This window comes from Corvus cornix, chromosome 4A (genome assembly GCF_000738735.6).
Source record: "Corvus cornix cornix isolate S_Up_H32 chromosome 4A, ASM73873v5, whole genome shotgun sequence".
Lineage (NCBI taxonomy): Eukaryota > Metazoa > Chordata > Aves > Passeriformes > Corvidae > Corvus > Corvus cornix.
Genome location: NC_047058.1, coordinates 4188867 through 4214023, shown reverse-complemented (window position 1 = coordinate 4214023; position 25157 = coordinate 4188867). Strand labels below are relative to the sequence as shown.

The 25157-nt window shown below is 47.5% G+C and overlaps 1 protein-coding gene across 10 annotated transcripts in view; it reads left to right on the top strand.

The window, feature by feature from the left end:
* The window catches only part of ATP11C (ATPase phospholipid transporting 11C), a 55269-nt gene that overhangs the window by 12245 nt on the left and 17867 nt on the right, over positions 1-25157 (top strand). For 9 of the 10 annotated variants that reach the window (XR_005604658.1, XM_039571766.1, XM_039571769.1 and 6 more), the window contains exons 2-20: positions 4960-5079; positions 6803-6892; positions 10365-10445; positions 11421-11528; positions 12125-12253; positions 14626-14729; positions 15350-15400; positions 16277-16341; positions 16931-17012; positions 17384-17534; positions 18339-18536; positions 19442-19603; positions 19705-19862; positions 20787-20858; positions 21729-21802; positions 22477-22580; positions 23152-23333; positions 23890-24153; positions 24495-24669. Coding sequence is in view for 9 of the 10 variants with exons in the window: in XM_039571766.1 (XP_039427700.1) it covers positions 4960-5079; positions 6803-6892; positions 10365-10445; positions 11421-11528; positions 12125-12253; positions 14626-14729; positions 15350-15400; positions 16277-16341; positions 16931-17012; positions 17384-17534; positions 18339-18536; positions 19442-19603; positions 19705-19862; positions 20787-20858; positions 21729-21802; positions 22477-22580; positions 23152-23333; positions 23890-24153; positions 24495-24669 (2370 nt within the window). In the remaining variant the exon portion in view is untranslated. The remainder of the gene's footprint in view (positions 1-4959; positions 5080-6802; positions 6893-10364; positions 10446-11420; positions 11529-12124; positions 12254-14625; positions 14730-15349; positions 15401-16276; positions 16342-16930; positions 17013-17383; positions 17535-18338; positions 18537-19441; positions 19604-19704; positions 19863-20786; positions 20859-21728; positions 21803-22476; positions 22581-23151; positions 23334-23889; positions 24154-24494; positions 24670-25157) is intronic. The other variant, XM_039571772.1, reaches the window with a different exon arrangement.

The following is a 25157-nucleotide window of genomic DNA, read 5'->3' as shown; positions in this document are numbered from 1 at the left end:
GTCTAACTCCGTTAATTTTTACCCAGGCTTGCTAATTTTTACCCATGCTTGCAACTTTTATCTGGTGCCATCTGGGTCCTGTGCATGGTGATGTGATGGATTCCCAGAAAGTGGGGAGGGTGGTGAAGAGGAGCTGCTCCCCACGGCAGGCGGGAGCTGTTGTGCTGGGGAGGGACGTTCCTGTGGGAGGAGGGCACATATGGAGAAGGGGCAAGAGGCACGAGGGGGCAGTTGCTGGAACTCAGGCAGAGAATTTGGGGTCTGCTGTGGGCTGCAAATGTAATTCTGCCATCTCTGTGATGCTCCAATAGCTTCAAGTCATCAATATGTCGTGTTATTAATTGCATCCATGGGCATTTTTACTGCTGGCCTGATGCCTTCAAATCATACCCGTTCTTATCTCCCCAAAGAAAAATTTATAGTGAAATGCTGAGCCTCAGGTGACCTTCCATGGGCATGTAGTTGGGTTTTTGAGTTTGGGCAATGTAAGAAAATAGCCATTATCCTTCCTAATGCCTTGATTTCAGAACTGCTGCTTCTGGCAGTACGTGGGCTTGATAAAAGGTGCAAGTATGGGAAGGTTGGGTTACGTCAAAGCATTTGACAGAAATACATTCATGTGTGAGCTTTTCCCTGGCATGAGAGGGGTGGTGCTGCAGCAGCAGCCCTTGGCCCTGCTGAGCGTGCAGCAGAGCGTGCGTCCTGCATCAGTGCAGGCATTTATCACTGCAGCCGGGCACCTGGGCCTGCCTAGGGGCAAAGCTGGGATGGGCAGCCAGCTGCCAGCTTGAGGGATGTTCCTGGCAGAGCAGCCTCGCCCGCTTCATCTTTATCTCCTGTGATTTGTGTTTGACTCTCTGGCTGGTGTCTTCCAGCTGAGCTCCTTCAGCAGAAAGCTGGTTTGGATGCCCTGCTGAAGGATTGACTTGCTGATGGGCTTGGCTAGGCACGGCGGGAGTGGAGCAGGAGCTCTGAACTGGAGCTTGAAACATTGCAGGAGGGACCAATGTCTTTGGGGCTGGGCCTCAGGTGATGCAGACAGGATAGTGGCTCTGCTCAAAAATGCCTCCTTCCCTCCTTCCTCTCAGTCCTGGCGTCTGCGGTGTCCCCCTGGTGCTGCTGCGTGTCTGCCAGCTGCTGGGAGCGCTTCTGCGTTGCAGGGACATGGTACAGCAGATGGGTCTGTGGTCACCTACCAGCATCCCCAGATCCTCCAGGCTTGGTGGGAGAATGCAGCGTGGCATCCCTGGCACTGTCCCGAGACTGTGACCAGTCTGACACTGCTAATCCCTGCAGACAGCTCTGCTTCTCCCCATGCTCACGCAAACGCCACGCCTCCAGCCCAGGGAGGTGAGAAAGTGCCTGTGAGGGGAATGCAATTGTTTATTTTCTTGAATAATCCTTTTGGCAGGCTTGGCTCTAAACAGCAGGAGAAACTCTGGTGTTTGCCTGCACCAGCTCACTCCAGGACTGTGGGCTTTGTAGAACCCCAGAAGGCAAAGAGGCAGCTGCTTGAAGTGTATCCAAGTAATATTTTCTTCTTTTTTTTGCCATCAGAATTAAACTTTTTAATGAAAGGCAGTCAGAAAAAGTCGTCTAAATCCTCTCCCTGCTAATCTGCATATTTTATAATTTTCCCCAAAGCCTGGCAGTTATTCCCTAAATCTCCCTCTAAGTCTCTGTTGCGAACCGTTATTAAGACGTAGCAATCTATTAGCGACCCGGCGAGCGGCTGAGCTGGGCTCGTCAAAGTGAGAGCTTTTAATTGCTGAGCTCAGCCAGCACCTCTTGCTGCAGGCGTCTGGTGTGCGCTCGCTTTCTGGAGGCTGGAGAAGAGAGAGATGTGGTGTGAAGCCTTCCAGCTTCTCGTGCGGCTGTGGGAAGGTGTCACACCGCGGGGTGGTTGAGGAATGGGAAATGAAATGCTGTGAGTGGTGGGAGCCTGGTTAGAGCATGGAGGGGTTCTCCCTCTGCAGCCCCCGCAGAGGGCTGGGATGCACCCTGGAGTTACAGTGTCACTGTTACTGTGGTGTTACTCATCTTTGTAGGTGATGCTGCAGATGAATAACTGAAGGGATTTGAGGGTGAAAGCCCTCCCAGGAGTTGGTGCTGATAACTCGGTGTGGCTTGGTCAGCCAGTACACACCTGGGTGTGGGCTCTCCTCTGCTCTGAGGCTTCACATACTCCATGCTCTCTATGGCCAGCTGTGGATAGTCAGGAAATACTCGTGTGTACTTTTTCAGAAGTGCTTTAAGCAGAACTTTGTGGTTTCCATGCCAGTGCATGTGATTGGCAAACCCTCACCCTGCTCCTTCCCAGTGCTCTGCAAGCGGCATGGGCAGGGGAAGCTGTTGCTTCCTCCCTGTGCTGTAGGGATGCTCGCCAGGCACGCCTGGCTCCAGATCCTGGACGGGGCACGACGGGGACCAGACGTGGGGACATCTGTCTCAGCTGCCTGGTACCACTGTGGTGTGGGTGGATGGCTCTGCCTCTCGCTCCTGGGGCACAGGTTGGTGAGACCACGGCTGGCACCTCCCTAGTGCAGCAGATACATCAGGGAACCCTTTTTGGGTCTAGTTTCTAGTTAGGAAGAGTTGCTGTTTGGTGTTACGGGTGGTGGTGGTGTGGCTGGGAGGAAGGTGGCATTCCCTAGCTGGGAGTGTGTGCCAGCCCAGCCCAGTCCCTGCTGGGGGTGCTGGTGGCTGCTGCTGGCTCTGTCAGGAGGTGCAGGGACGTTGTGTAGGGCTTGAGAATCTTCCTCCTGCTGCTCTAAGCATCAGCCACTGGAGGTGTGAGGATGGCTGTAGTCCGAGTGGTCAGCACACCTCCCCAGGTATAGGCATGGTGTAAAAACACTTCTTTAATTAAAGATGCTGCAGTCATGGGTGGGAGACCAGGGAAAGGAAGAGCTGCTGCTTCCTTTGGGGAGATCCTGCTCCTGGTGCAACAGGATCCATTCAGTTGTTGCTGCTCCAGGTCCATCAGTTTTAGCTGTTTAAATTTTTGGTTTTGACACTTTCGCCAAGCAGCAGTTAGTCCCAGGCCTTGCTGTCTTAGCATGTTTTTCTTCAGAGCACCTTTCCTCTAGCTGGGTTTTGTTTGCACCTTGACAAGCTGTGTGTGGTAAGCCCTTTGGAGAAGGGGGTGCTGAGCCAGCTCCAGGGCACTCTAGGAGCATCCATCTGCAGAAGGCTGAGCCTTGCTGGGCAGCTGACACGGGACAGGGATTTGGCATTTTTGACACCTGCTCTGGTGGGGTTTCAAAGCAAGCAAGCTGTAGGGTTGAGGATTAGTATGAAGTGGAGTATGAACAGTATCTGCTGGTGTTCTAGCAGCCCTGCTGCCTTCTAATGCCCTTGAACCATAAACTGTGACAAATGTCTTCTCTATTAATGTTTAAAAGCTCAAAACCTTAACTCTAAGGAAACCCTACCCTGGTCTAACACCACTCTTTCCCCCCCTCCCCTCTTTACTCATTTGCTGTTAGTGGGCATTTTAAATGCACTGTGTAATTTTAAGTTCAGCGTCACAAAATGCTTCCTGGTGTCAGCCAGGTCTTCTCCCTTGGCTGTGAGCATCTGTGGCAAGAACACTTTGTTATATGAAAGGGGGAACCTGGACAGAATGAAAAGCTGATTTTTAAAGTATTGCACAGTTCTGTTGTTTTTGAACATAAAGTTTTCTGGTCCACTGAGAAACTTGAGTGTGCTGTGCAGGCCAGAGCTGGAGGCTGTAGAGCTCGCAGTGCTGCCTCGTCCACTCAAGAGCTTCCATTGGGCTGCAGGCACTGGCAGGGACCTGCCTGCCCTTGGCTTTGTCACACGTTGGGAAAGGTTTTAAAATAATTTACAAGAAGTTGGAACTTGGATGTTTAAGAGTCACATTAAAATAGAAGAGCTCTGATAGTTTTGGTGCATTGAGATGTTTTGTTTACTATGTGTTAACATCCTCTCCCTTGGATCCGGAGGATGTGTCTGTAGTTTGCAGGGTGCTGTCGCGTCCCCTGGGTAGCCTGGAAGGGCTGTGGGGTGGCTGGGTCTCTGCTGGAGCCCCGTGTTGCTGATCACAGGTGTCTCGTGGCTTTGTGCAAGGGCTGCTGTCCTCCTGCAGAGCAGCCCTGCTTCCCTGCTGAGGTTATTCCGCTGCAGTTCCTCTCATGCTGCTGCGGAGCAGTGGGGCTGTCATCAAGCCCCCATGACATGAGGCTGACATTCACTTGTGACATCTCATTCTGCTTTAAATTAACCCCCCAGCAAGCCCAGCTGGCTTCCCAGCACCCTGTGTGTCATCTTGAGGAGTTTGTGATGTGAAACTGCTTCATTATTTGAGATTTTAGCTGAGATTTTTAAATAGCAGAAGAAGACCCTTTTGGTTTTTTGAGCTAAGTGCTAAATCTGTGTGTACCAGTGTGGTGGTGAGACATTTTGCATGGGCTTGAGGGTTGGACAGAAGAGTGAGGATAAGGGAGGGTGCAGTTTCCATCGTCCTCCACGCAGTGAATAAACACAGAGCTGCAGGATTCTCCAGGTCAGGACTAGGAAGAGATGTGTGGATGATAAATTATATTCCTAGTGACTTGAGGTCCTTAATAAAGACATATTCTTCTTCAAGAGGAAAAAATAACCTGGCACAGGCTGCACATACAGGCAGCAGCTGTCCTGCACAGGGCAGGAGTGCAGTGACCTGTCCTGGTGGGGTGTAGGACAGGCTGTGGTCCTGGGAGCTGATGGCTGAGCAAAGGTGTGTTTGAGGCTCAGCATGGCCTGAGTTTTGCTGAATGACCTTACGTGTTCTTCATTCTTGTGCTTTGGCTGGGGCAGAGAGGTGAATTTTTGAGTTCCAGCTGCCTTATTTCCAAAGAACAGCGCGGTGCACTGAGAAGCTGGAAGCTATTAGTACAAATATTTAAGTTACTTTGAGCTAAAAGCTGGTTTTTCCTTTTCCTGGCTGCCCGACAGTGTGCTGGGGAGGAGAAGCGGGTGGGGACGCGCACCGTGGTGGTCGGGCACCGCCCCGTTTCGGACACCGAGGCGTACGTGGCACAGAAGTTCTGCGACAACAGGATCGTCTCCTCCAAGGTGAGCTCGCCCTGCTCGTCCAGCTGCACCGTGTGCGTGATGGCTGCTCGGGTACTCACCCTGCTTTTATTCGGTGGGGGATTTGGAAATTGAGAGACTCTGAATTCCTCAAGGGTGGATGTAAAGGTCCATCTGCAAGTGGAGCAGCCTGGTACAGCCCTTACACACAGCTCCAGTCTCTCTCGTAGTCTTGCTTTTTTTTTTTTTCATCCTATAAATGCCGGTTGGGGCATGTATGAGTTCCTTTCTTGTTGGCTGGATGAGAGCAAAGCATGTGGACACATTGATTTTGTGGGGTTGGGGTTTTTTTTTGGTGTTTTTTAAAGTCTTCTGGTATTCCCTTTGGGAAGAAAAGACAGCTTAGATATAATACAGCATGAGATAACAGCAACTAAGATTTGCAAACAGGAATGGGATTATTTTATAAAGGGACATAAAAATGTGATTCACTTTTTTTTTACTTTGGTTCTATGGGATTTTTCTCTCTTGAGATAGGGCAAAAATAACCATGCTCTGTTTATCCCTTTGGATGAAAGGGGGGGAAACATTCATATGGTATTAATGCAGCTTTTGTTTATGGTGGAAAACTGTGATGACACCCATCTGCTTTCTGCCTAGCTTTTTTCCATGACATTCATGAAGCTATTTCAAAAGATTTGAAGCCAATTCGAGTAAAATATCAAACAAGTGGCATTCCATATTGTCAACACAGCTGGATACGTATCCCAGTGCCTAGGATTCATGATGCTCAGCATACACTTGGGCTTCAGTTTTGCTGTACTTGAGCTCTAAGGGGTTTTTTTCCCCTCTCCTTTCTTTTTTTATACATCCTGGATCTTATCTGTTTTTATGTCTGAGTTTATTTTTGGGAAAAGTTTTAAGTCTGTCCATGTTTAACTTGTGTAGCATTCCCACTGACGTTTCCCTGGCACACAGGAGGGGCCTTCAGCGAGGACACCTTCCCCTGTCTCAGTTCCCTCTCTGAAAAATGGTTTGGTTGAGCACTAATTTTAGTTCTTCCTTGATTTAGTTTTGAATGTTGTGTCCTTGCTCTTTTTTTCCATTTATATTTGCTAGGCCTGGGACCTTACCAGTCTCTTTTATAATTAAATGGACATTGGTCTTGAGACTTGGCTGCTTATTCTTTTTTATTCTAGACAGACTGAAAGATAGATATTAGACCCATTATTTTCCATGTTGTTCCTAAATTCCACATGCTTTCCAAAGTAAATGAAATGATTCAGCAGCCTTCTTAAAATTATAATGAAGCACAACCTAATACTGAATTTGTATGGGCAGCATGGCTTTTTGCCTTTTTTTTTTTTTAATATCAAAAGCAGCTCTAAGATGGTTTTGGGAATTGGAAAAAATTTATCCACTGTACATTATGTTGTAATGAAAGCAGGTGTCTGCAAATGCCTTTCTAGAAGTTGTCAGTGAGGCACTTCAGGGTTCGGTGCTCCAGCAGAGAGCTGGAGCTGGAAGCCGAAGCAGAGCTTGGTGGTGTCTCTGCATCCAGCTGCCCTGTGCTCCTGGCTTTAGATCCAGGACCTGCATCTCTGCCTGGGGCCCGCCAGGGCTGCTCAGCCGCCTCGCTGTGCTTCCCTTGCCACGTTAAAGGAGAGCTCCTTTGCTCCTCTGTGCAGATCATTCCCTTTGGTAGCTCTAGTCCCTGTCAGCCACGTGCCTTGGTCTGTTTGTGAGTCCCCCTCTCTCCCCACAGTACACCCTCTGGAATTTCCTCCCGAAGAACCTTTTTGAGCAGTTTAGAAGAATTGCCAACTTCTACTTCCTTATCATCTTCCTCGTGCAGGTAAGAGCTGTGATGCTAAGAGTGAGTTTTATTTAGACACTGATGTTAAACATAGCTTGAACAAGAATTGAGATTTAAGAATGTTTGTGCTTATAAGAGGTTTGGAATTTGTTGAGTTGGAAGCTGTGTTATAATTCTGCCACACCATCCAAGGCGTAAAAATAATTAAAATATCTGGGCCTATCTGAGATGGGGTTTGAATGACTGCTGGAACATTGAAAAACCGTCTTAATTCTCACTGTTAAGATCATTCAACCACTGAAAATACACTTGATGCTATACAATTAAGATCTGTTTTTTTGTCACCATTACTACTTCTGTTTCATATTTCCCCAAGTGATATGGTATTTTATGTCTCAGGTATGATGAGTTTCAAGGCAAGCAGGAGAGATAGGATGTACTCAGTAAAATTCAGAAAATGCGTAAGATGAACTCTGGAAACCTGAAGCTTCAGGAAGTTGCTCTGCATGGGCAAAGCAGCAAATTTATTACAGGCACAAACTTTTCATGCTCTGCTTTGTGGCTTGTATGAAGGGGCAGATCCTGAGGAATACTCATTTTCTGTTCTGTCATCCAAGAAAAGCAAGCTGTCAAAATGCACTGGGGCAAAGGGAGTTTGGGAGAATCACTGCAATGCCTTTGCTCACATTTTAAATCCTCAGGTCTGGGGCTCAGCACACAGCCAGCTCTAGGGCTGGAAAGAGGCACCAGAGCTCTACCCCACAAATAAAAAGGCGTTGTGTGGCTTCTGCAGGGTTTTGGTGGGTCAGGACTGGGATATCACTCTCTCCCAGGCTGCAGGTTAAAAGATGAGTGCCTGAACTGTTTTATCCCTACTGTAAAGGGTTCTGGTTTCCAGTCACTCTGGTGGTGGCTGCAGGAGCAGGGATCCCGAGACACAGCCATGTGGCTCCTCCTGGCAGTGTGACATGAAAGGCCAATTTACTCTGGCGTCAGCTGGCTTGCCTCCATCTCTTCATTTTGCTGGCGTTGCTCCATTTTGTCAGACCCAATTTGTAATTTGCCTTGAACTGAAGCGATACCCTGGAGTCAGGATGTCCTTTTTGTGTAGCTGGCCACTTAGTGACGTGCTATTACATTTTATCTATTGACCCTCTGGCCATGGAGAACATGAAATATTCCTGATTATAGTTACAAAGTGAGTTTCAGTCTAGCTGCTTGCCCATTTTAGGCACAGGTCTATGCAGGTGAGAGAAGAGCCTGGCTGTTCCTCCTTGTTTTTTTTCTGTGAGCACCTCTAAAATCAGGAAGCAGCCCTCGTGGTCTGTTAGAGAAAAAACAAACCCAACTGAGCCAAACCCAGCCTGACAGCACTGATCCACTGGCTGCTGTAGAGAGCAGCCACCTGCCCCCAGGTGCTTGTCATTCTGGAGACGTCACTTGCCTTAAAAAGGCACTCAGGGCCACTCCATTCATTTTAAATGCCAAGGGTTATACCTTGAAAAATGCCATCTATATCTTAAGTGTTCATGCTTATCTTTAAATTTCTTAAAATTGATGGGGTTGTCCTACCTGGTTCTGCACGAGGAGTGAAGTGTCACAGCACTTGGGTGCATCTGCTCTGCCTGTTGTAAAATGCTTTATCAAAACATCTATTACTCTGTGCCTCCAGATCCAGCTCTTTGTAAGACAAAGTACATGCATTAAACAGAAAACACGTTGTGCACAAATAGGGATACAAATAGCTGTTTCTTTGGTTCATCTGTTGCAGCACTTGCAGGAATCTGCAGGGAACCTCCCGGTAGAAGGGGCTGGAGCACAGTCCCAGAGTGTAGACAAACCAAGCTGGTGGCAGTAAGCTATTTTAGGAGGTAGCAGGAGTGAAAAGTGTCCCTTTGAGGAGGAAAGTGTGGTCCTTAGTGTCCTAAGGAATCTTGTAAGAAGCTATTAAGTAACAGGAGGACTTTGCCACTTTTAAGTGGATTCAAATCAAGCTGTTCAAGTCCTAAACCAGTTCAAAAATAGTTTCAGATGAGTTTGCCTTTGTCCTGGCTTGTTGCTTGTGTGTCCCCTCAGCTTTTCACCATCCACAAAGGGGAAGAGTACTGTCCAGCCAGGGGATTTTTGCAGGGAGTCCAAACTCCAAATATGTGAATTATTCCAGGCACTTCATCTGGTATTTGTGATCCTATATCTGTGTGGACAGACATGGTATTGTTTTTTTACATAAATACAACTACATCTTGTCCAGTGTAGGAAACTCTCCTGCTGGGCAGCAGGAGGTCCTCAATTTTGTCCTTCTCGGCAGAAAGCCAAAGTTCTTCTTGGATTCCCTAGATCTGTCCAATTTTTGCAAGGTAACTTTTGGCTGACTGGCTGAAACTTCATGATAATGCCCCAGTGAGTGGCCATCACTTGTGCAGTGTGTCTGTGTGACTCTTGGCACTATCCTCACTCGAGGCTGTTCTTCCAAAGTGTGGTTTCTACCAGACTTTCTGCTTGGAAACATTTTAATCCCATTTGAGTGAGCCAGGGCTTTGTGTGCCTGGAAATATTTTTGGTGTTTATCTTGGTTTACCTTCCTGCTGCTTAACTAGTATGCCATTTATCTGGCTGCTTCTTGTGGTGTATCTCTTCCACTTCAGAATCTTCTGGCTTTTCTCTCTGGGTTCAGTAGTGCGGGGTAATATTGCAGTGTACAGCATTTCATAGTCAAAAATGTCCACGTAGCTGATAAGAGGAGTCCTGTCCTTAACACAGCTTTTTACAGGCAGCCTGAAACAATAGATATCCAGATACTGCTGTTTGTGAGCATGCTGGGGAAGCACAAACAGGAGACAAAGTCCCTTTGTGGGGACACAAAGCCTTTCTGCTGAGTTTCCCCATCCCTTTCATTGCAGCCCTCATCATCTGCTTCTCGTGCTCCCATTCTCTCCAGGAACAGCAGGAAAAATGACCGATTTATGGTGTGCTGTTTTGGAAGGTGGAAGGTGTTCCCTCTCACTTATGAACCTGTTCTGCCATCCTTACCCTTTGGGCCAAGGCCTGGTACAGTCAGAAAGAACAGCCCAAAGGTTTAATTAGTGATCAAGGGGCTTGGTCTTTACCATGGTGCTGGCTCGAGCACTGCAGTGAGCTCAGGAAGGATCCAGCTCTCTGCCCCAAGGCCCCTGAGCAGCCATGGTGCTTAAATCATGCTCTGAACTCCAAATCTGAGAGCTTAAAGACAAAGCCTGGATTTCTCTTTTACTTAAATATTCATGTTCTGTTCTGCAGTATATTTCATAGGTAATCTGGGCTGATGGGTGTTATTTTTAGCCTCCAAGTATCAGTGGTTCAAGATGACTGGTACTGCCCTCCCTTTCATAACCAGCCCTTCCTTCCCTTTCTCTTCTGCTAGGCTCTGACTTGCCCCAGTGGGATAAGCACCCTTTTCCCCCCATAACCAAAGCTTTGGGTTTCTTCTACTGCCTAAAAACCAGGGCTCAGCAATCCATTTTTCTTTCCACAGGTGATAGTGGACACCCCAACCAGCCCGGTGACCAGTGGCCTCCCGCTCTTCTTTGTCATCACTGTCACAGCTATCAAACAGGTACGGTGTCAGTGTGGGGAGGAGCAGATGCTCTTTGGGATATGTAGAGAAAATGATGAACGTGTATTTAAATATACTCAGAAGCCACCGTGTGCTGTAGGTTTGGTGCACCCTTCTTAGAGGGTGAGATGTGCACTGGTGCTTTTCAGGAGAGGCTGCATTTTGAGTGTGGTTATTGGTGTCTCCTGTTCTGGCAATGTAAAACACCTCTGTGCTGTTGTAAGCGGGCCTTGAGGGTCAGTAAAGCTTTCTGCTGTAGTTCTGGTGTTACTTGAATGTTTTTCCTCTTTTTAGAAGAGCTCTCTGAGTCCTTGCAGAGACGTGCTCCAAATATAGCCCACGCTCTGCTCCCATGCTGGTAGGTGGAAAGGACAGGTTCTGTTCAGCCACTCAGCTAGCCCTGAAAACATGTAGTCCTCATCTCCTTGCAGTGTTAAAAGACCTTTTTCCTCCCATCACAGGCACACATGCCATTTAAAATTTCCTTATTGAATAATAAAAGAAGTTTCTTCTGTGAGGGCTGGAAAGGGAGAGCTAGAATAACATCTATCTGCTTCAAATCTCAGTGTTGTATTCTTCCAGTAAAGACTGAAGAGGAAGAGTGTCATCCTGCGTTACCATAGGAAAGAGCTGCAGGCTGCTGAGTGTATTATTCATATTATCAGTCTGTTCTTGCCAGCACTGAGAATAATAGAAATATGTTACAGTAGTTTAGCTGCTCGTTGTATGCCCCACATATAGATTATTTTTGTGTTATTTTAATCTGTTCTGAATCTGTCAAATATGCATATGAAGTTTTTAAAATAAATTGATTCAGTCTGAGCTACTCTGGTTGATGTTTTGTCAGGCATGAAGGAGGTCTGAGGACTGGTTGCCTTATTCATTGTTTTAACGTGTCCCTCTCATCCTCAGTCCTCCCTTTTCATTAGTTTACTTGCTTTGTTACAAGTTTGTGTTCCTGTGTCTGTGCCTTAGGGGTACGAGGACTGGCTGAGGCACAGAGCTGACAACGAAGTGAACAAAAGCAACGTCTTTGTTGTCGAAAATGCAAAGCAAGTGCGGAAAGAGAGTGAAAAAATCAAGGTAACTGTTAGCAGAGAACTCATGTGTGTTATCACTGAGGCTGATGGGAGCACAGAGGTGTGTGCTGAGGGGGCAGGGGAGGAGGGTGCACTGGGTTAGAGCTGCCCCAGTGTGCTCACTTTCAGATGAGATGCTCTGAGAGCTGTTCCCAGTTAAGGAGTGAAGCTGCCTTTGATTGCTTTTGAAAAACTGTCTCACAAAAGCTGTACAGGACTGACAAGTGACAGATCTGTCAGCATTTTACACTTCTCCAGGACAGGCAGTCCTCTTCTATTTCCAACTCTCCCAAGGACACCACGAAAGTACACTTAGCTTTGACGTTAATTTATCACACCACACTTCAGGCAAGTACAGTCTTTCTCCATCAAGATTTAGTAGAGAAATACTTACTAACTGTGCCACGTGGGTGCTCTGAGTCAGTGCGGGCTGCATCGCCCCATCAGGCTGTGGAGTGATGCTCAGGGATCCATGCACCTCTTGGACCTCAGTTTCCCTTTTAGCCAAAGTGATTTCTTCTAGGCTTTGAGAGAAGCTAAATCATAACCATCTAATAACAACTGAGAGGACTTTTCATGGGACTGTTTCCTGTCTTCTAGGTTGGAGACATAGTAGAAGTAAAGGCAGATGAGACCTTCCCCTGTGACTTGATATTTTTGGCCTCCAGCAGCATTGATGGGACCTGTTATGTCACTACAGCAAGCCTTGATGGCGAGTCCAATTTCAAGGTAATGGGGCTGGGTGGGGCAGCGTGTGGGATACTGGGGTACCTGGAGATGCCACTGCTTGCATGGCGGGGCTGTGCGTACCTGAGGGTGCTGCCCTGGAGCCCATTCCTGCAGCTGCGTGGCTCTTTAACAGCTCTTGCCTCTTGTTGGCTTCCAGTGCGTCAGCAGCGAAGCCCTCGGGGATTGTTTGTGCTCTGTTTTGTCTCCAAGGGCCATTTCTGCTGGCGCTGCCCCAAACTGGATTGCTGTTTATCGATACAGCTTCGCTGCCCATCGCAGGAAGTGTCAGCACTTCCCTGCTCCGGCCACACTCTGTGAGCTCTGGTGCGTCAGGGGAGCAGTGCCTGCAGCTCTCCAGCTCCTTTTCCAGGGCCGCCAATGCTCCCATTACTTAACTAAGCATTTCCAGTGAGATTAGGGACTTTTTTGAGGCAGCATGTCTAGACTCATTCGGGGAATTTTTCAGCAGCGTGAGAAAAGCATCGCTTCTGGGATTTTCTCTCCCTTTCCCTGAAGCAAGCAGTGAAATTTAATACTAGTCTTGCCCAGGATGAATATTTTCAGTTTGTTTTCTTTCTTTCTTTCTCTCCTCCCCTCTAAACTAGGGAAAGAAGCAGCAACAAAAAGCTTATATACGTCAGAAGACATGAACATTTGGTTGCACTTGTGTGATAAATATTTATACAGATACTAGCAGCTGCAGTAGTAAGACTGGAAGATACTTTAAAATGACATGATTAATTCCAGCACACTCTGAAGTCAGTGGGAATACCACTGTGGATCTGATATGTTTATCTGAGATTTGTGGCTCTTCTCTATGGGCTGCTCTTAACTGGCACTGGACAACCTGTGTAGGTGCTGGTGCACAGTACTGGTTCCACTAGTGAGGAGTTGGAGCTCTGAAGTGGCTTGAGGCTAAAAATAGCTAACCATGTTAAAAGGCTATTGCTTATTTGTGGCAGGTGTATCATATACATGAGTTCACATTACTTTTGCAGAGTCTGGGCTCTTAGTAACTTGTGAGTCTGGGGATGCAATGCTGAGTTTCTATATCAAGCACTGTGGTGTTTTTTCTTGGTTTGTGGATTCCTGTAGGTGACTGGGAGCTGTCTCCTGTTTCATGACAAGGTGAAGATGAGTTTGAAGGGGAAGAGGGAATAGAAAAGCCAGCTCTGTTTGGGGGAATAGATCTAACATTACAAACCAGGGTTTGCTGCAAAAGGGGGGTGAGGGAAGCATGCTTGGGTAATCACCACACCTCATCTGCAGGGATATCTGCTCCCTTCTTGGTGGAGATTTTTCGGGTATTTGGGGCATGTCAGGTTGAGGTATGGGAAAGGTGCCTGATGAAGTGAAACTGGAATAGAACTGTAAAAGAGATTTTGTCAGGGCTCTGTCTTTGAAGCACAAATCTTTGGCCATACGTTAGCTAAAAGAACACGTGTTTTCTAAATACGCTAAAGGATGTAAAGATTGTGGAATTGATTGGGAGGCAGCTTTGAAGTATCACTCGGTAATTGCACAGTGTCTCTGCTGATGGGAGCAATGCAAAACCCCTACAAGGGCTGGGTTTGGTACTGGGCACTGCAGGATCGGTTTTGACTTGTGCTACACAGAAGCTGTGATGTGTGCTGGAGATCCGTGTGTGCTGTCAGTTGGAACAGCCAGGTAGGTCACCAAAGCAGCACAAAGGTGGGGGTTTCCACTGCCATGACTGCAGCGTGTGTCGCGTGGCGGTGCCTCCGGTCTGCGCAGGGAAGGGGATGCAAGCGGGAGGAGTGGAGGAAGCATTTTAATGAATTTGTTTATGAAGGTGGATTGAGGCAGCCCGCCGTGACTTGGAGCTCTGAGTAGGTCCTATAAATAGAGCCTGAAAGGCAGTGAGCAGATCCTTTGTGGGCTTTTCAGTTAATTATGAGAGATGAACCTTTGCAGCAGCAGCTGCTAAAAATAGCTCAGAGTCTGCCAGTGCTCTGCCTGATCCCTGGTGCTGGAGCTGGTGTCTGGTTACTGTCAGGAGCCAGGGCAGGTGGTCCCCAAGAGCCCCTTCTTCATGGGGCACCTGCAGCCTCCCCTCCACCCCAACCAGGGCAAGTCCCGAGGGAAAACCAAGGATGCTCTGCTTTTGGTGTGTGCCTTACTGAGACACACCCAGCAGCTCCTTGCTACTGTGGTTTCCCTTAAGCTTTAGTGACTTCATTCTTTCACTGAGAGGTGCTTCAGCTGCCTCATGGGAGCATGACAAGGGCTTGGGAGAGCTGCTGGTGCTGACTAGCTTGTGCATGGTGGCATTTTAAGTAAGGGGGTATAAAACTTGGGGATGGGCTTGTAGCTGGGGCTCGAGGTGACGCTGCCTGTGCTCCTGTGCCCAGACTCACTACGCAGTGCGGGACACCACCGTGCTCTGCACCGACGAAGCCATCGACACCCTCACCGCCACAATTGAGTGTGAACAGCCACAGCCTGACCTCTACAAGTGAGTCTGTCCCTCCTGCATCCCCCCCTGCCTGTCCTGCCCCGCAGCTGCCTGGTGTCATCTCCCTGCAGGCCCCTCAGCACCGTTGGTTGGGGGATCTGCAGTTCGGCACAGCAAAGGCCATCTTCTTTTCATCAGAGGCCAAAAGGTGTCTCAAGGCAGTGATAAGCTACTGGGCCTCTTCTGTATGAGGATGGCAAAGTCTTTAAAGCTCGGTGTCTTTGCAGAAAAGCCTCCCTTGTGCAGCACTTGTCATGGTATAATGGTTTTTGTCAGCTCAGCAGTAATAATGGTCCATGCACCTATTTTTGGGCCACTCTACCTCCCAAGTAAAAGGCAATGGGCTGAATGACTTCCAGGAGTAAGTGGTCTGTGTGGTTAAATCCCTTGAGGGAGGTTTGCTGGGGTGTGCTGCAGTCTGTAATGGGAATGTGCTGGGGTGTGTAGGTACCGGGGCACCCCTGAGCATGGGAAATGTGTGGCTTCTCTGTCCTGAGCACAGACACCCCTCTGAAACATTAAACTCTCAAATTCATTTGTTTCTGTGTTTGCTTCCATTTCCTGTCAATGAATTTTCTTTAGTGTGTTTATAATACAAGTTTCTCATCTTTTTATTACAGATTTGTTGGAAGAATTATCATCTACAGAAGTAACCAAGAGCCCGTAGCCAGGTTGGTCTTGCAGCTGTGTGCTGGCCCTCCTCCGAGGGGTTGGCCATCTACAGAGAATTTCAAGGATCTGAGCTTGTGCTGCCATCATTTGGGAATGTGGTGGTTTTTTTTTTTTGTTTTTGTTTTTGTTTTTTTTTTTTTTTAACCATTCCAAAGATTTTATTCTAAAAGGAGGCCTCCCTTCTGCCATCCTGTGATTTGTTTGAGCCCCTTTTGGGGAAGCAGTGCAGGACCACCTGGTAATGTCCTGCCCTGCTGATGGGGCACAAATTTACCAGGTAATTACAAAATACTGTCACTCGAAAGTAAGCAAAAACTTAAACACCAATCAGTGTTTCAAGGGGAAAAACAGCAAATAATGTTCATAAGCCATCAAAAACAGTTTGCTCTCACCAGAGCGTTGTTGGATGGGTTTTGTGCTGTGGTGGGTCTGTTCATACCCTAGAAGCAACAGAGGGGTCATTAGGGGGTTTCAAAGAGAAATAAAAACACAGATGGGGCTGTCAGCTCTGATGGTGCTGTTGATTGACTGGGCTGGAAGGGACAGGCTTCTGATGACTTTAACGTTCCATTTTTACAAAAGTCCTGGAGCATACTAGATTTGAACATTTTGCACTTGTTCCTCAAAAGCCTTAATGAAAATCCCCCAATAAGAGTGGAACTTGGTACGTCGGGGATAGTATTTGTAAAATGAAATGGAAATGTAATTATACAAAGAGAAAAACAAACTCAAACAAGGCCCCATTTAACATACAAATCATGTAATCAGATCCAAGGAACCTTTGTTTATCTTTATTACCTATTTCTGACTCTAATTTATAAAGTAGTTTGAATTACCTTTGAGTGATGCAATGTTATAATTTCTTTTATGTTTAGGTCTTTGGGTCCTGAAAACCTGTTGTTGAAAGGTGCTACCCTCAAAAATACCAAGAAGATTTATGGTGAAGTTATTTTTGTTTATTTATTTAAATAGTTCTGATAAATAATGACAAATGTAGATGTTCACTACTAAATCTGGAGAGGGAACATACCTCTCTACAGCCTGTCTGCCTGGGCTGTAGAGCTCAGTTTTCATGCAAGCTGATGGCAAAGTGGCTGGGGTGAAATCAGGAGGCACTGGTTCTATCTGCAGGGCTGCCCTGCTGTGCAGGTTGTGTTAATACACCAGAGCAAGTTTTCCTCTTTGCCTGAGACATGATGAGCAAGGAGTTGTTCCCAAATCCTTTGCTGGAAGTGTGCTGGGAGCACAATCTCAGATGCTGGTGATGGAGGGTGACAGCTGTGATGGGAGACTGATGCTGTTCCTGACTGTATGTGATCCATGGGCTCTGGCTCAGTGCTCTGGGATACAGCAATTACATTGCTTAGCAGCCTCAGAGGTTTCTGTAGCTGAACAGTCCTTGGGCAATGCCTCTTTCTTCAGCTGGGATTGGAGTTTGGTGTAAACACCGATGCCCCTGATGGCCAAGTGCCAGCTGGCTCCCTCCGGGGCTGCGAGTCCCTCATGAGCCCTGCTTTGATACCCTGCAGGAGTTGCAGTCTATACTGGAATGGAAACAAAAATGGCTCTGAACTACCAAGGGAAATCTCAGAAACGGTCTGCAGTAGAAAAGTGAGTATTTGTGTTCAGAAAAAAAAATCAGTAAAACCTGCTGGGTTTGGGTTTGTTTTCAATGGATGACTTGTACAGAAATAATCCCCTAATCTGCTGCCTTTTGTTTCAGATGCTCTCTGATTGCATAGAAAAATCTGGGTATTTGATAAAGCATATCTTGCAAGAAGCAGCAAAATTTAGTAGCTTTCTTTCTTTAAAAACAAAATTAAGAAATGTTATATGAACCTGACCCTGAATATCAGCAGTGTCAAAAGCACTTGTTCTGTAATTCCCTTCTTAAAAGTAAGGAAGTCTTGTTCCTGTCTATTTATGTGCTTTTCTGTATAAAAATAGCTGCAAGAATTTTAAAAAAAACCCCTGTTTTTCAGATCTATCAACGCTTTCTTGATAGTGTATTTGTGCATCCTATTGGGCAAGGCCACTGTGTGCACGACTCTGAAATATGTCTGGCAGAGTAATCCATTTAATGATGAGCCTTGGTACAACGAGAAGACTAAAAAAGAGAGAGAGACGTTCAAGGTAAGTGGATTTGTATTTCAGCACCTCCTCCAGCTTTACTTACTCTGTTTTGGTTAATCTGATAGTGCCTGCTGCCTGCCCTGGGAGTCCTGTTTGCTCACACAAAGTGCTGTTGTTTCCTTTGGTCTCTCCTGCTGTTTGTTTCTTTGGGCCTCTCTCATGCTTGTGCAAAGTGATATTTGTGTGGAGCAGGGCAAAGCATAAATAAATACTATATAATACAGAAATGCAGCTGATTTAACCTGGGTCCTTATCTGAACTCGAGCTATCTTTCAGCTTTGAATAGGTAAACTTAAATTGAGGCCATGTCAGCCAGTTTCTTAAACTTGCTGAGACGTGGGCAGTCAAGCCTGGGAGAGTGTGAGTGTGCAGAGATCTTTATTTGTTGGCTTATTGAGGAGGACTTACAGGGATGTCACTGCATCACTTGCACCCTTGCCACAGCTTGACTGGTCTCAAGCCACCTGCTCCTTTTTTCCAGTTACTTGGGATCAGGATGAGCCTGTAGAAGTGTAAAATTATAGCAGTATAAATTAAGAGGAGTATGCTGAGATGAAACATTGTTTTGGTCCCTGTGAAGCTGTGAGATGTATTCGTGTACCTGGTAGCTCTGCAGAAGGCAGTAAGATTTCCTGTGCCAAAGGAAAATGGGATTTAGCCCTGTATCTTAGCTGCCTTCATTTTCATGTTGTTCTTTTCTATCTAACTTGGAAGAGAAGCTGTCCAGAACCCCTGAGGTGTTGCTGTAAAGTGCCCCTGTGTCCTGACAGCCACAGGCTGCATCTTCTCCTCTTTCCTTTGCAGGTCTTGAGGATGTTCACGGACTTCCTGTCGTTTATGGTCCTCTTCAACTTTATTATCCCTGTCTCCATGTACGTTACAGTAGAGATGCAGAAGTTCTTGGGCTCCTTCTTCATCTCTTGGGACAAGGAGATGTATGATGAAGAAATGCAAGAGGGAGCGTTGGTGAACACCTCGGACCTGAATGAAGAGCTCGGGCAGGTCAGAGCGTGCTGTGTTTGCATCTGTTTGGATGCAAATGTGGAGGAAAGTGCCCTCCCTGCCAGGAGCCCTTGTTGTGGCAATCCCCCGCAGTCCCCTCGGGCCAGAACTTCACCCGCTTTGGTGGCACTTTCCATTTAATGTGATTCCACTTGCTCTGCGAAACAGATAAGGTTATAAATAGTGCATGAAAAAGCAGGAACTGGGTCACGCCAATTGTTTCCATATTGGGGAATATCAGGCGCAGCACTCTGTGTGTCAGGGTGATTTTCTTTCACTGCTTCAATTAAAAATTAAAAATCCTCTGTCTCTTTGAGGATTAATGAAAATGTCTGCCCAGTCATCTCCCTGGGTGTGCAGAGCACGTGCAGCTGTGCTGCTGCTGCTTTGCTGGGGCACCTAGACAGATCAGTCTTCCCTTTCTGATCTATACTGGGTGTAGTGCCTCCTGCTTTTGATTTTGCTTTAAAAACAATAATAAAAATATACTTGGAGTAGCAATTAGCTAATGGAAATACAGCAGCAAGATGAAAATTCCCTAAAGGAGGCAGCAGACCTGCAGCAGCAGTTCTATAAGCACTAGGGCTATAGGAAAGGACCCAAGAGGGAGGATGAGGGGAAAGTGAAGAGCCTGGATACAGATTTTAAGTCTTCAGAAGCTGCCTCCTGCCACCTATGCAACAGGCTGAAAAGCAGAGGAGCTGCTCCAAGGAGCAAAGTAGCAGAACTGCACAGTGATGTAGTGGGGCACCTGCATCTTTTTTGCAGGGTCACGTTAGGATAGCAGCCAGGTATTCTCCAGCATTGGCACAGATGCACTAAAATGCCCCAGCCTCTGTTTTTGGGGGTTCCTTCCCTGTCCCTTGGGGTTGGGGGTGCAGCAAGGCAGTGCCTGGTGCTTGCAGGTGGAGTACGTGTTCACGGACAAAACCGGGACTCTGACGGAGAACAGCATGGAGTTCATCGAGTGCTGCATCGACGGGCACAAGTACAAAGACTGCATTTCGGAGGTGGATGGCTTCTCCCAGACTGATGGACCCCTAAAATACTATGGCAAAGCTGAAAAGGTAAGAAATGTGCGTGTTGGTGGCTGTGAGGGTTTTGTGGCCAGCTCCTGGCTGGGCGGTGGCATTCAGCTGGTAACGAGCCCTCCCTCCCTCCTGCCCAGAGCCGTGAGGAGCTGTTCCTGCGGGCACTCTGCCTGTGCCACACGGTTCAGATCAAGGAGGCAGACCAGGTGGATGGGCTGATGGCGCATCCAGAGCGCAAATGCACCTATATCTCCTCTTCCCCAGATGAAATCGCTTTGGTGAAAGGCGCAGAAAAGTAAGAATGTGAAGATGTTGGGGTTTTGATTCCCTCTCTCTGGTGGGAAGGAGGGAGGTGAGGGTGATCTGAAGGTGATAATCCCTTTCCATGGTCTCTCTAGGAAGCAGGTTGTGGTACCAGTGCTGAACCTGACCTGCAGCCCTGTGAAGCCACATGAGCCTGGGGGTTTAAATGAGCTCTCTGTTAAAGGGATGCTCTGTAAAGGATCTTCCCTGAGCGGCTTCCTGGGAGGCTGTGGTTTGCATTCACTGAGAGTAGCCCCAAGGTGCTGCAGTGCCCAGGTGTGGCAGAGGCTTCTTTGCTGGAGCCCACGTGGCCTTTGCTTTAATCCCCTAGAAACTGAGACCAGTTACCATGTGCATATTGCAGTGAAATTGTTTCCTTGCCATGCAGTGGCAAAATAATAGGATGGTTACTTTTGTCAACCCCACATTTGAATCCTGCCGGAGATGCTCGAGGCCAGGCTGGGTGGGGCTTTGAGCAACCTGGTCTAGTGAAAGGTGTCCCTGCCAGGACTAGGGAGAAGAGTTTGGGACTAGGTGATCTGTAAGATACTCTCCAGCCCAAGCCATTCAGTGATTCTATGCTCTTGCCAGCCCCTAGGTTTTAAATGGAGTCTGTTGCAGCTGTGTACACTTGCTCATGGCTTGTAAACCTGCCAGAGACCCAGTGGACCATGTCCAGAGGCTCTCAGTGTCTGTGTGCTCCAGTGCCCAAGCTCTCCAGGGGATGGGAGCGGTGCCAGAACATCATAGCAGGCTCTGCATGGAGCAAGCAAACATCCAGCCGTGTTCCTTAGCTCGGGCTCACTGACTTCTTTGCTCTCCTCTGCAGTGCAGAAGGTGAAACAAGAACATTGTTATGTATAATATGTGCCAATGGGTTTTTTCAATGTTGTTCTGTCCTTTTGTTTATTGACAGGTATGGTTTCACTTTTCTAGGACTTGAAAATGATTTCATGAAAATACGAAACCAAAAGAATGAAACTGAGCTGTAAGTGCTGCTGGGACTGCTGAGGAACAGGGCTGCTCTTCTGCACCACTCCCACCCAGCTTAATCGAGTTTGGTCAACCTGGCAAGGTCAAAGCTGTTCCTTGAGGGCTGTCAGACAGTGCTGACCTGCCCCAAAATCCTTGTTCCCTTCACAGAGCACAGCACATCAAGGTGTAGGCAAAAAGGCTCACTTGCAAAAGTCCACGGGTGGTTTACTGATGTCTAAATTCAGGTCCCTCAAGAGGCTGCAGTCCTTTGTATGTATCCTTCATCTGTGCCAGGCTGTGCAGGTGGCTCCTGGGATTCATGGGGTGGCTGCTGACCTTATGGGCCGTGGCTGGGGCTCACAGCAGGACACTGTAAGCCTAAACTCACGATACAGTTCCATTCCCTGTAACCTTCCCCCCCCCAAGTTGGAAATAGTTGGACTTTACCCTGTGCTCACAGCTTGGTGGACATCTGGGAGTCACTGACTTAGTCCCAGCACTCCCTGAAAGCTTGCCCTCACAAGCAGGTTTCACTTCTTACTTCCCTCATGAAGAAACTTCTTATTTAAATGGAAGACTCAGTGTTACTGCTTGTGGCACGTGGTGCCCCATTCCCTGCTGAGCCCCTGCCCAGCTGGGGCGGTGGGACACTGGTGGGCACCTGCACCCTCACTATCATGCTCAGATCACCACAGGACTACTGGAATTTGGGTTTTTTCCTCCATTTTCTTGTGCAGTAGCTGTAAAATTAATTCCCCAGTGGGTGATGCCTCTTGTAGGGTGTATTGATTTCTGGAGCTCATTGTTAGTGATTTTCTGTCTCAAATAATTATTTTTTTATTTTTCCTTCACTGAGTCAAAGCTTTTTTCTCCTTTTTTAAAGGTACCAACTTCTCCACGTGTTGAACTTTGACCCCGTCCGGCGCCGTATGAGTGTCATTGTGAGAACCACCACAGGTACAGTCAAAGTGCACTTGTGGACTCTCATACCTGTGTGCACAGCTATAAAACACATCCCCCTTATCCCTAGACCCAGAGAAGCTGAGCTGTTAGGTTTTCTAAGCTGGTCTAACTAAATCCTGCACTGGCCCTGGTTTCCACAGAGTTAATTTTCCTTTGTAGCAGCTGCTTGGCACCAACAGCAGATCAGGGGATGAGAACAATGACCCACAGGGAGCTCCCTGCCTGCCTTGTTCCAGGCTGGAACAAGTACAGGGCAAGACATGTGAGACTGTCCCCTGGGTGGGATGGGGTTTCATGGGAATAACAGAAAAATTCAGAGGTCACCATCCTTCTCAAGTACCAGTCCTGTAAGGTTTGGGATGCTGGTTTTACCCTGCCTGGAGAGGTTGCCAAGGCTTTCAGGTAGGAAACAATGTCCAGCCTGTTGCAGAAAACTTGCTCAGAGGCAGGTAGGGACACCCAAAGTCTCAGCCAGGTCAGACAAAGGTTTTTCACAGGATGAATGGTGAAAGGCCATTTTTGGTAGGCAGTTGGGCTTCTAGCAGTTCCCTCTTTAGTCCTGCCAGATTCCTCCCTCTGCATCACTTGCTTGCTATTGGTGTTGTTAAGTCTTGTTAAGTCTCTCTGCAGCTTGTGACTGCTATAAACTATTTATAATTTGCTTTTAGGAAAGTTGCTTCTCTTCTGTAAAGGAGCAGACTCCTCTATTTTTCCAAGGGTGCAGCAAGAAGAAATCCAACAAACAAAAGTCCATGTGGACCGCAATGCTATGGTGAGCACATGGATGGCATTTGGCTGGCTCCTGGGGTCAGGAAAGCCTTATTCCTAAAATAGGGATGTGACCTTGCTTGGGAGGGAAGTGTTGAAAATGTGAGTGTCACTTCACATTGTTTTGATACCAGGCTTCTTTCCTTTTCTGTTTCGTTGGCTTCCACCTTTATTTGATATACTTACATGGTCTCCATCACACTTGTGTCCAAGCATCTCCCAGGCAAGTTAAAAATAGAAGTAACAACAGCAGCCTGGTCCCAGCTGTGGTTGCACCCAGTCCCTGCTCTCCCTGCTGGCTGCACACTCTCAGCCCTGGTCCTGTCTTAGTTTCTTTCTGCCATATTACCTGCACATAATAAGCAGAACCATGATTACTCTGGTGGGAAGAAATTGCTGTATAAACACAGAAAGTTGCTCTTTTGACACAAGCCAACAAATTGTCCTTGCCCTCAGGGTCAGTACTGACAGAAGCACTGATGGTAGACAAAAGCACTAACCCTAAAGTGAGGAGCTGTAAAAAATCTGGATTTAGGGCATTTGTCCACTTTATTTTCTTTCTGTCCCACCACCAGGATGGCTACCGAACGCTCTGTGTGGCCTTCAAAGAACTAACTCAAAAGGAGTATGACAAAATTGACAGACAGCTCAACGAAGCCAAGATGGCTCTGCAGGACAGGGAGGAGAAGATGGCCAAGGTTTTTGATGACACAGAAGCAGACATGCACCTGATCGGGGCTACTGCTGTAGAAGACAGGTAAAGAGGTGGCTCCACCAGCAGCACTGTGCTACCTGTGGTTTCTCTGTGATGTGGCCTTGTGGCCCTGACTCGCCATGGTGGAACTGAACAGCCAGGCAGATGCTGGCAGTGTCCAGGGCAATTAATTACACCATGGCACAACCCATTTCACAGTGCCCTAGTTGCTTAAACTGGCTGGTGTAGTAGGAATTGGGATTTATTAATGAAACTGCAGAAATACTTGCACTTCTAGAGAGTGAATTAAGCACACGGCATTAATTTGCACATCAAAACAAATTCAATTCCACGTTCAGTTATAGTAACTGCAAGTGTAAATGAAACTCTTACTGTGAGGCCTAAGAGTCAAAAGTATAAAGCAGTGATTTCTCTTTTTGCCTGCAAATAAAAATTTGGCATTGCTGACTTGTAATCCTTATTCCTGTGGCAGTGGTCTCCCCAGCACAGGAAAAGACAATTAACTTCTCTTGAGCTGGTGTCTCCTACCTGCAGAATCGGGGTTCCGTGGGTTAGGTGTGGGCCGACCTGCAAAGTGATGCTTTGCTTCTGCTTGCAGGCTGCAGGAGCAGCTGGCAGAGACGATTGAAGCCCTGCACGCAGCTGGCATGAAGGTCTGGGTGCTGACAGGAGACAAGATGGAAACTGCCAAATCCACCTGCTATGCCTGCAGGCTCTTCCAGACCAGCACAGAGCTGCTGGAGCTGACAGCGAGAACGGTGGGTGAGAGCGAAAGGAAGGAGGATCGGCTCCATGAGCTGCTGCTGGAGTACCACAAAAAGCTGATTCAGGATGTTCCCAAAAACCGGGGAGGCCTGAAGAGGTGAGTGAGCCAGAGGACCCAGTCATGCACATTTCAGGTGCAAATTTGGTAGAGAAATAGGACCATGCTGTGGCCCTGGGGACTGGTTCCTTGCAGGCGCTGTGACCAGTTCTTTGCTTCGCTCATCATCTCTGGTAGCAGTTGGCTTTGAACTTAATTGCGCTGTTCCTTTAGTGAAGGGCACGTGTTAAATCCAAGCTTTTTAAAATTACTAAGCCCCCAAAAAAGGATGGGAAGACGATCAACCCAAAACGAGGGGTTTTTTTGCTAAGGTGTTACAAGCAGCTAGGTTGACTTCTTAGTCTGATTATGTTTCAAATGTGTTCCTTGTTGTGCCCCAGAAGCTGGACGTTGAGTCAAGAGTATGGCCTGATTATAGATGGCTCGACGCTGTCGCTGATACTCAACCCTTCTCAGGACTCTGGCTCTAGCAATTATAAAAGCATATTCCTACAAATCTGCTTGAAGTGCACTGCAGTCCTTTGCTGCCGGATGGCTCCGTTGCAGAAAGCACAGGTATTTACCTCTAACTGGCTGAAGCACGTCACTGGCTGATGTGACGCACACTGAATTCATCAGCTGGGACTTGACCTGATCATCTTAATCAACCAGGACTTCTCCAGGCAATGTGTAAGCCTCGTCTGAGCTTCAGAGCATGATGAAAGCACACCATTCTTTCAAATCTGAATGCAAACCCTTTGTTTAATATGCTGGCAGGAAGCTGTAAACCCAGGCCAATTAGAAATAAACAAAACCTCCCAGTTTGCTCTTTTTTTCTTTCCTTCCAAATTTGTCAAGTGGAGTCTGACTTCCTCACTCCAGCAGATGATGTCCCAGCCTGATAAGTGATGTGTTTCTGCACCCTGAGATGCCTGCAGAGAGAGCCCACCTTTGGGAGAACAGGGTCTGGCAGAAGGGAAGAGCAGGATGTTGCTGCTGGGGTTTGTTTTTAAATACTGTCCTTCAGCCCTGCACAGCTGGATTGGGCTTTTGCTCTGGTTGTG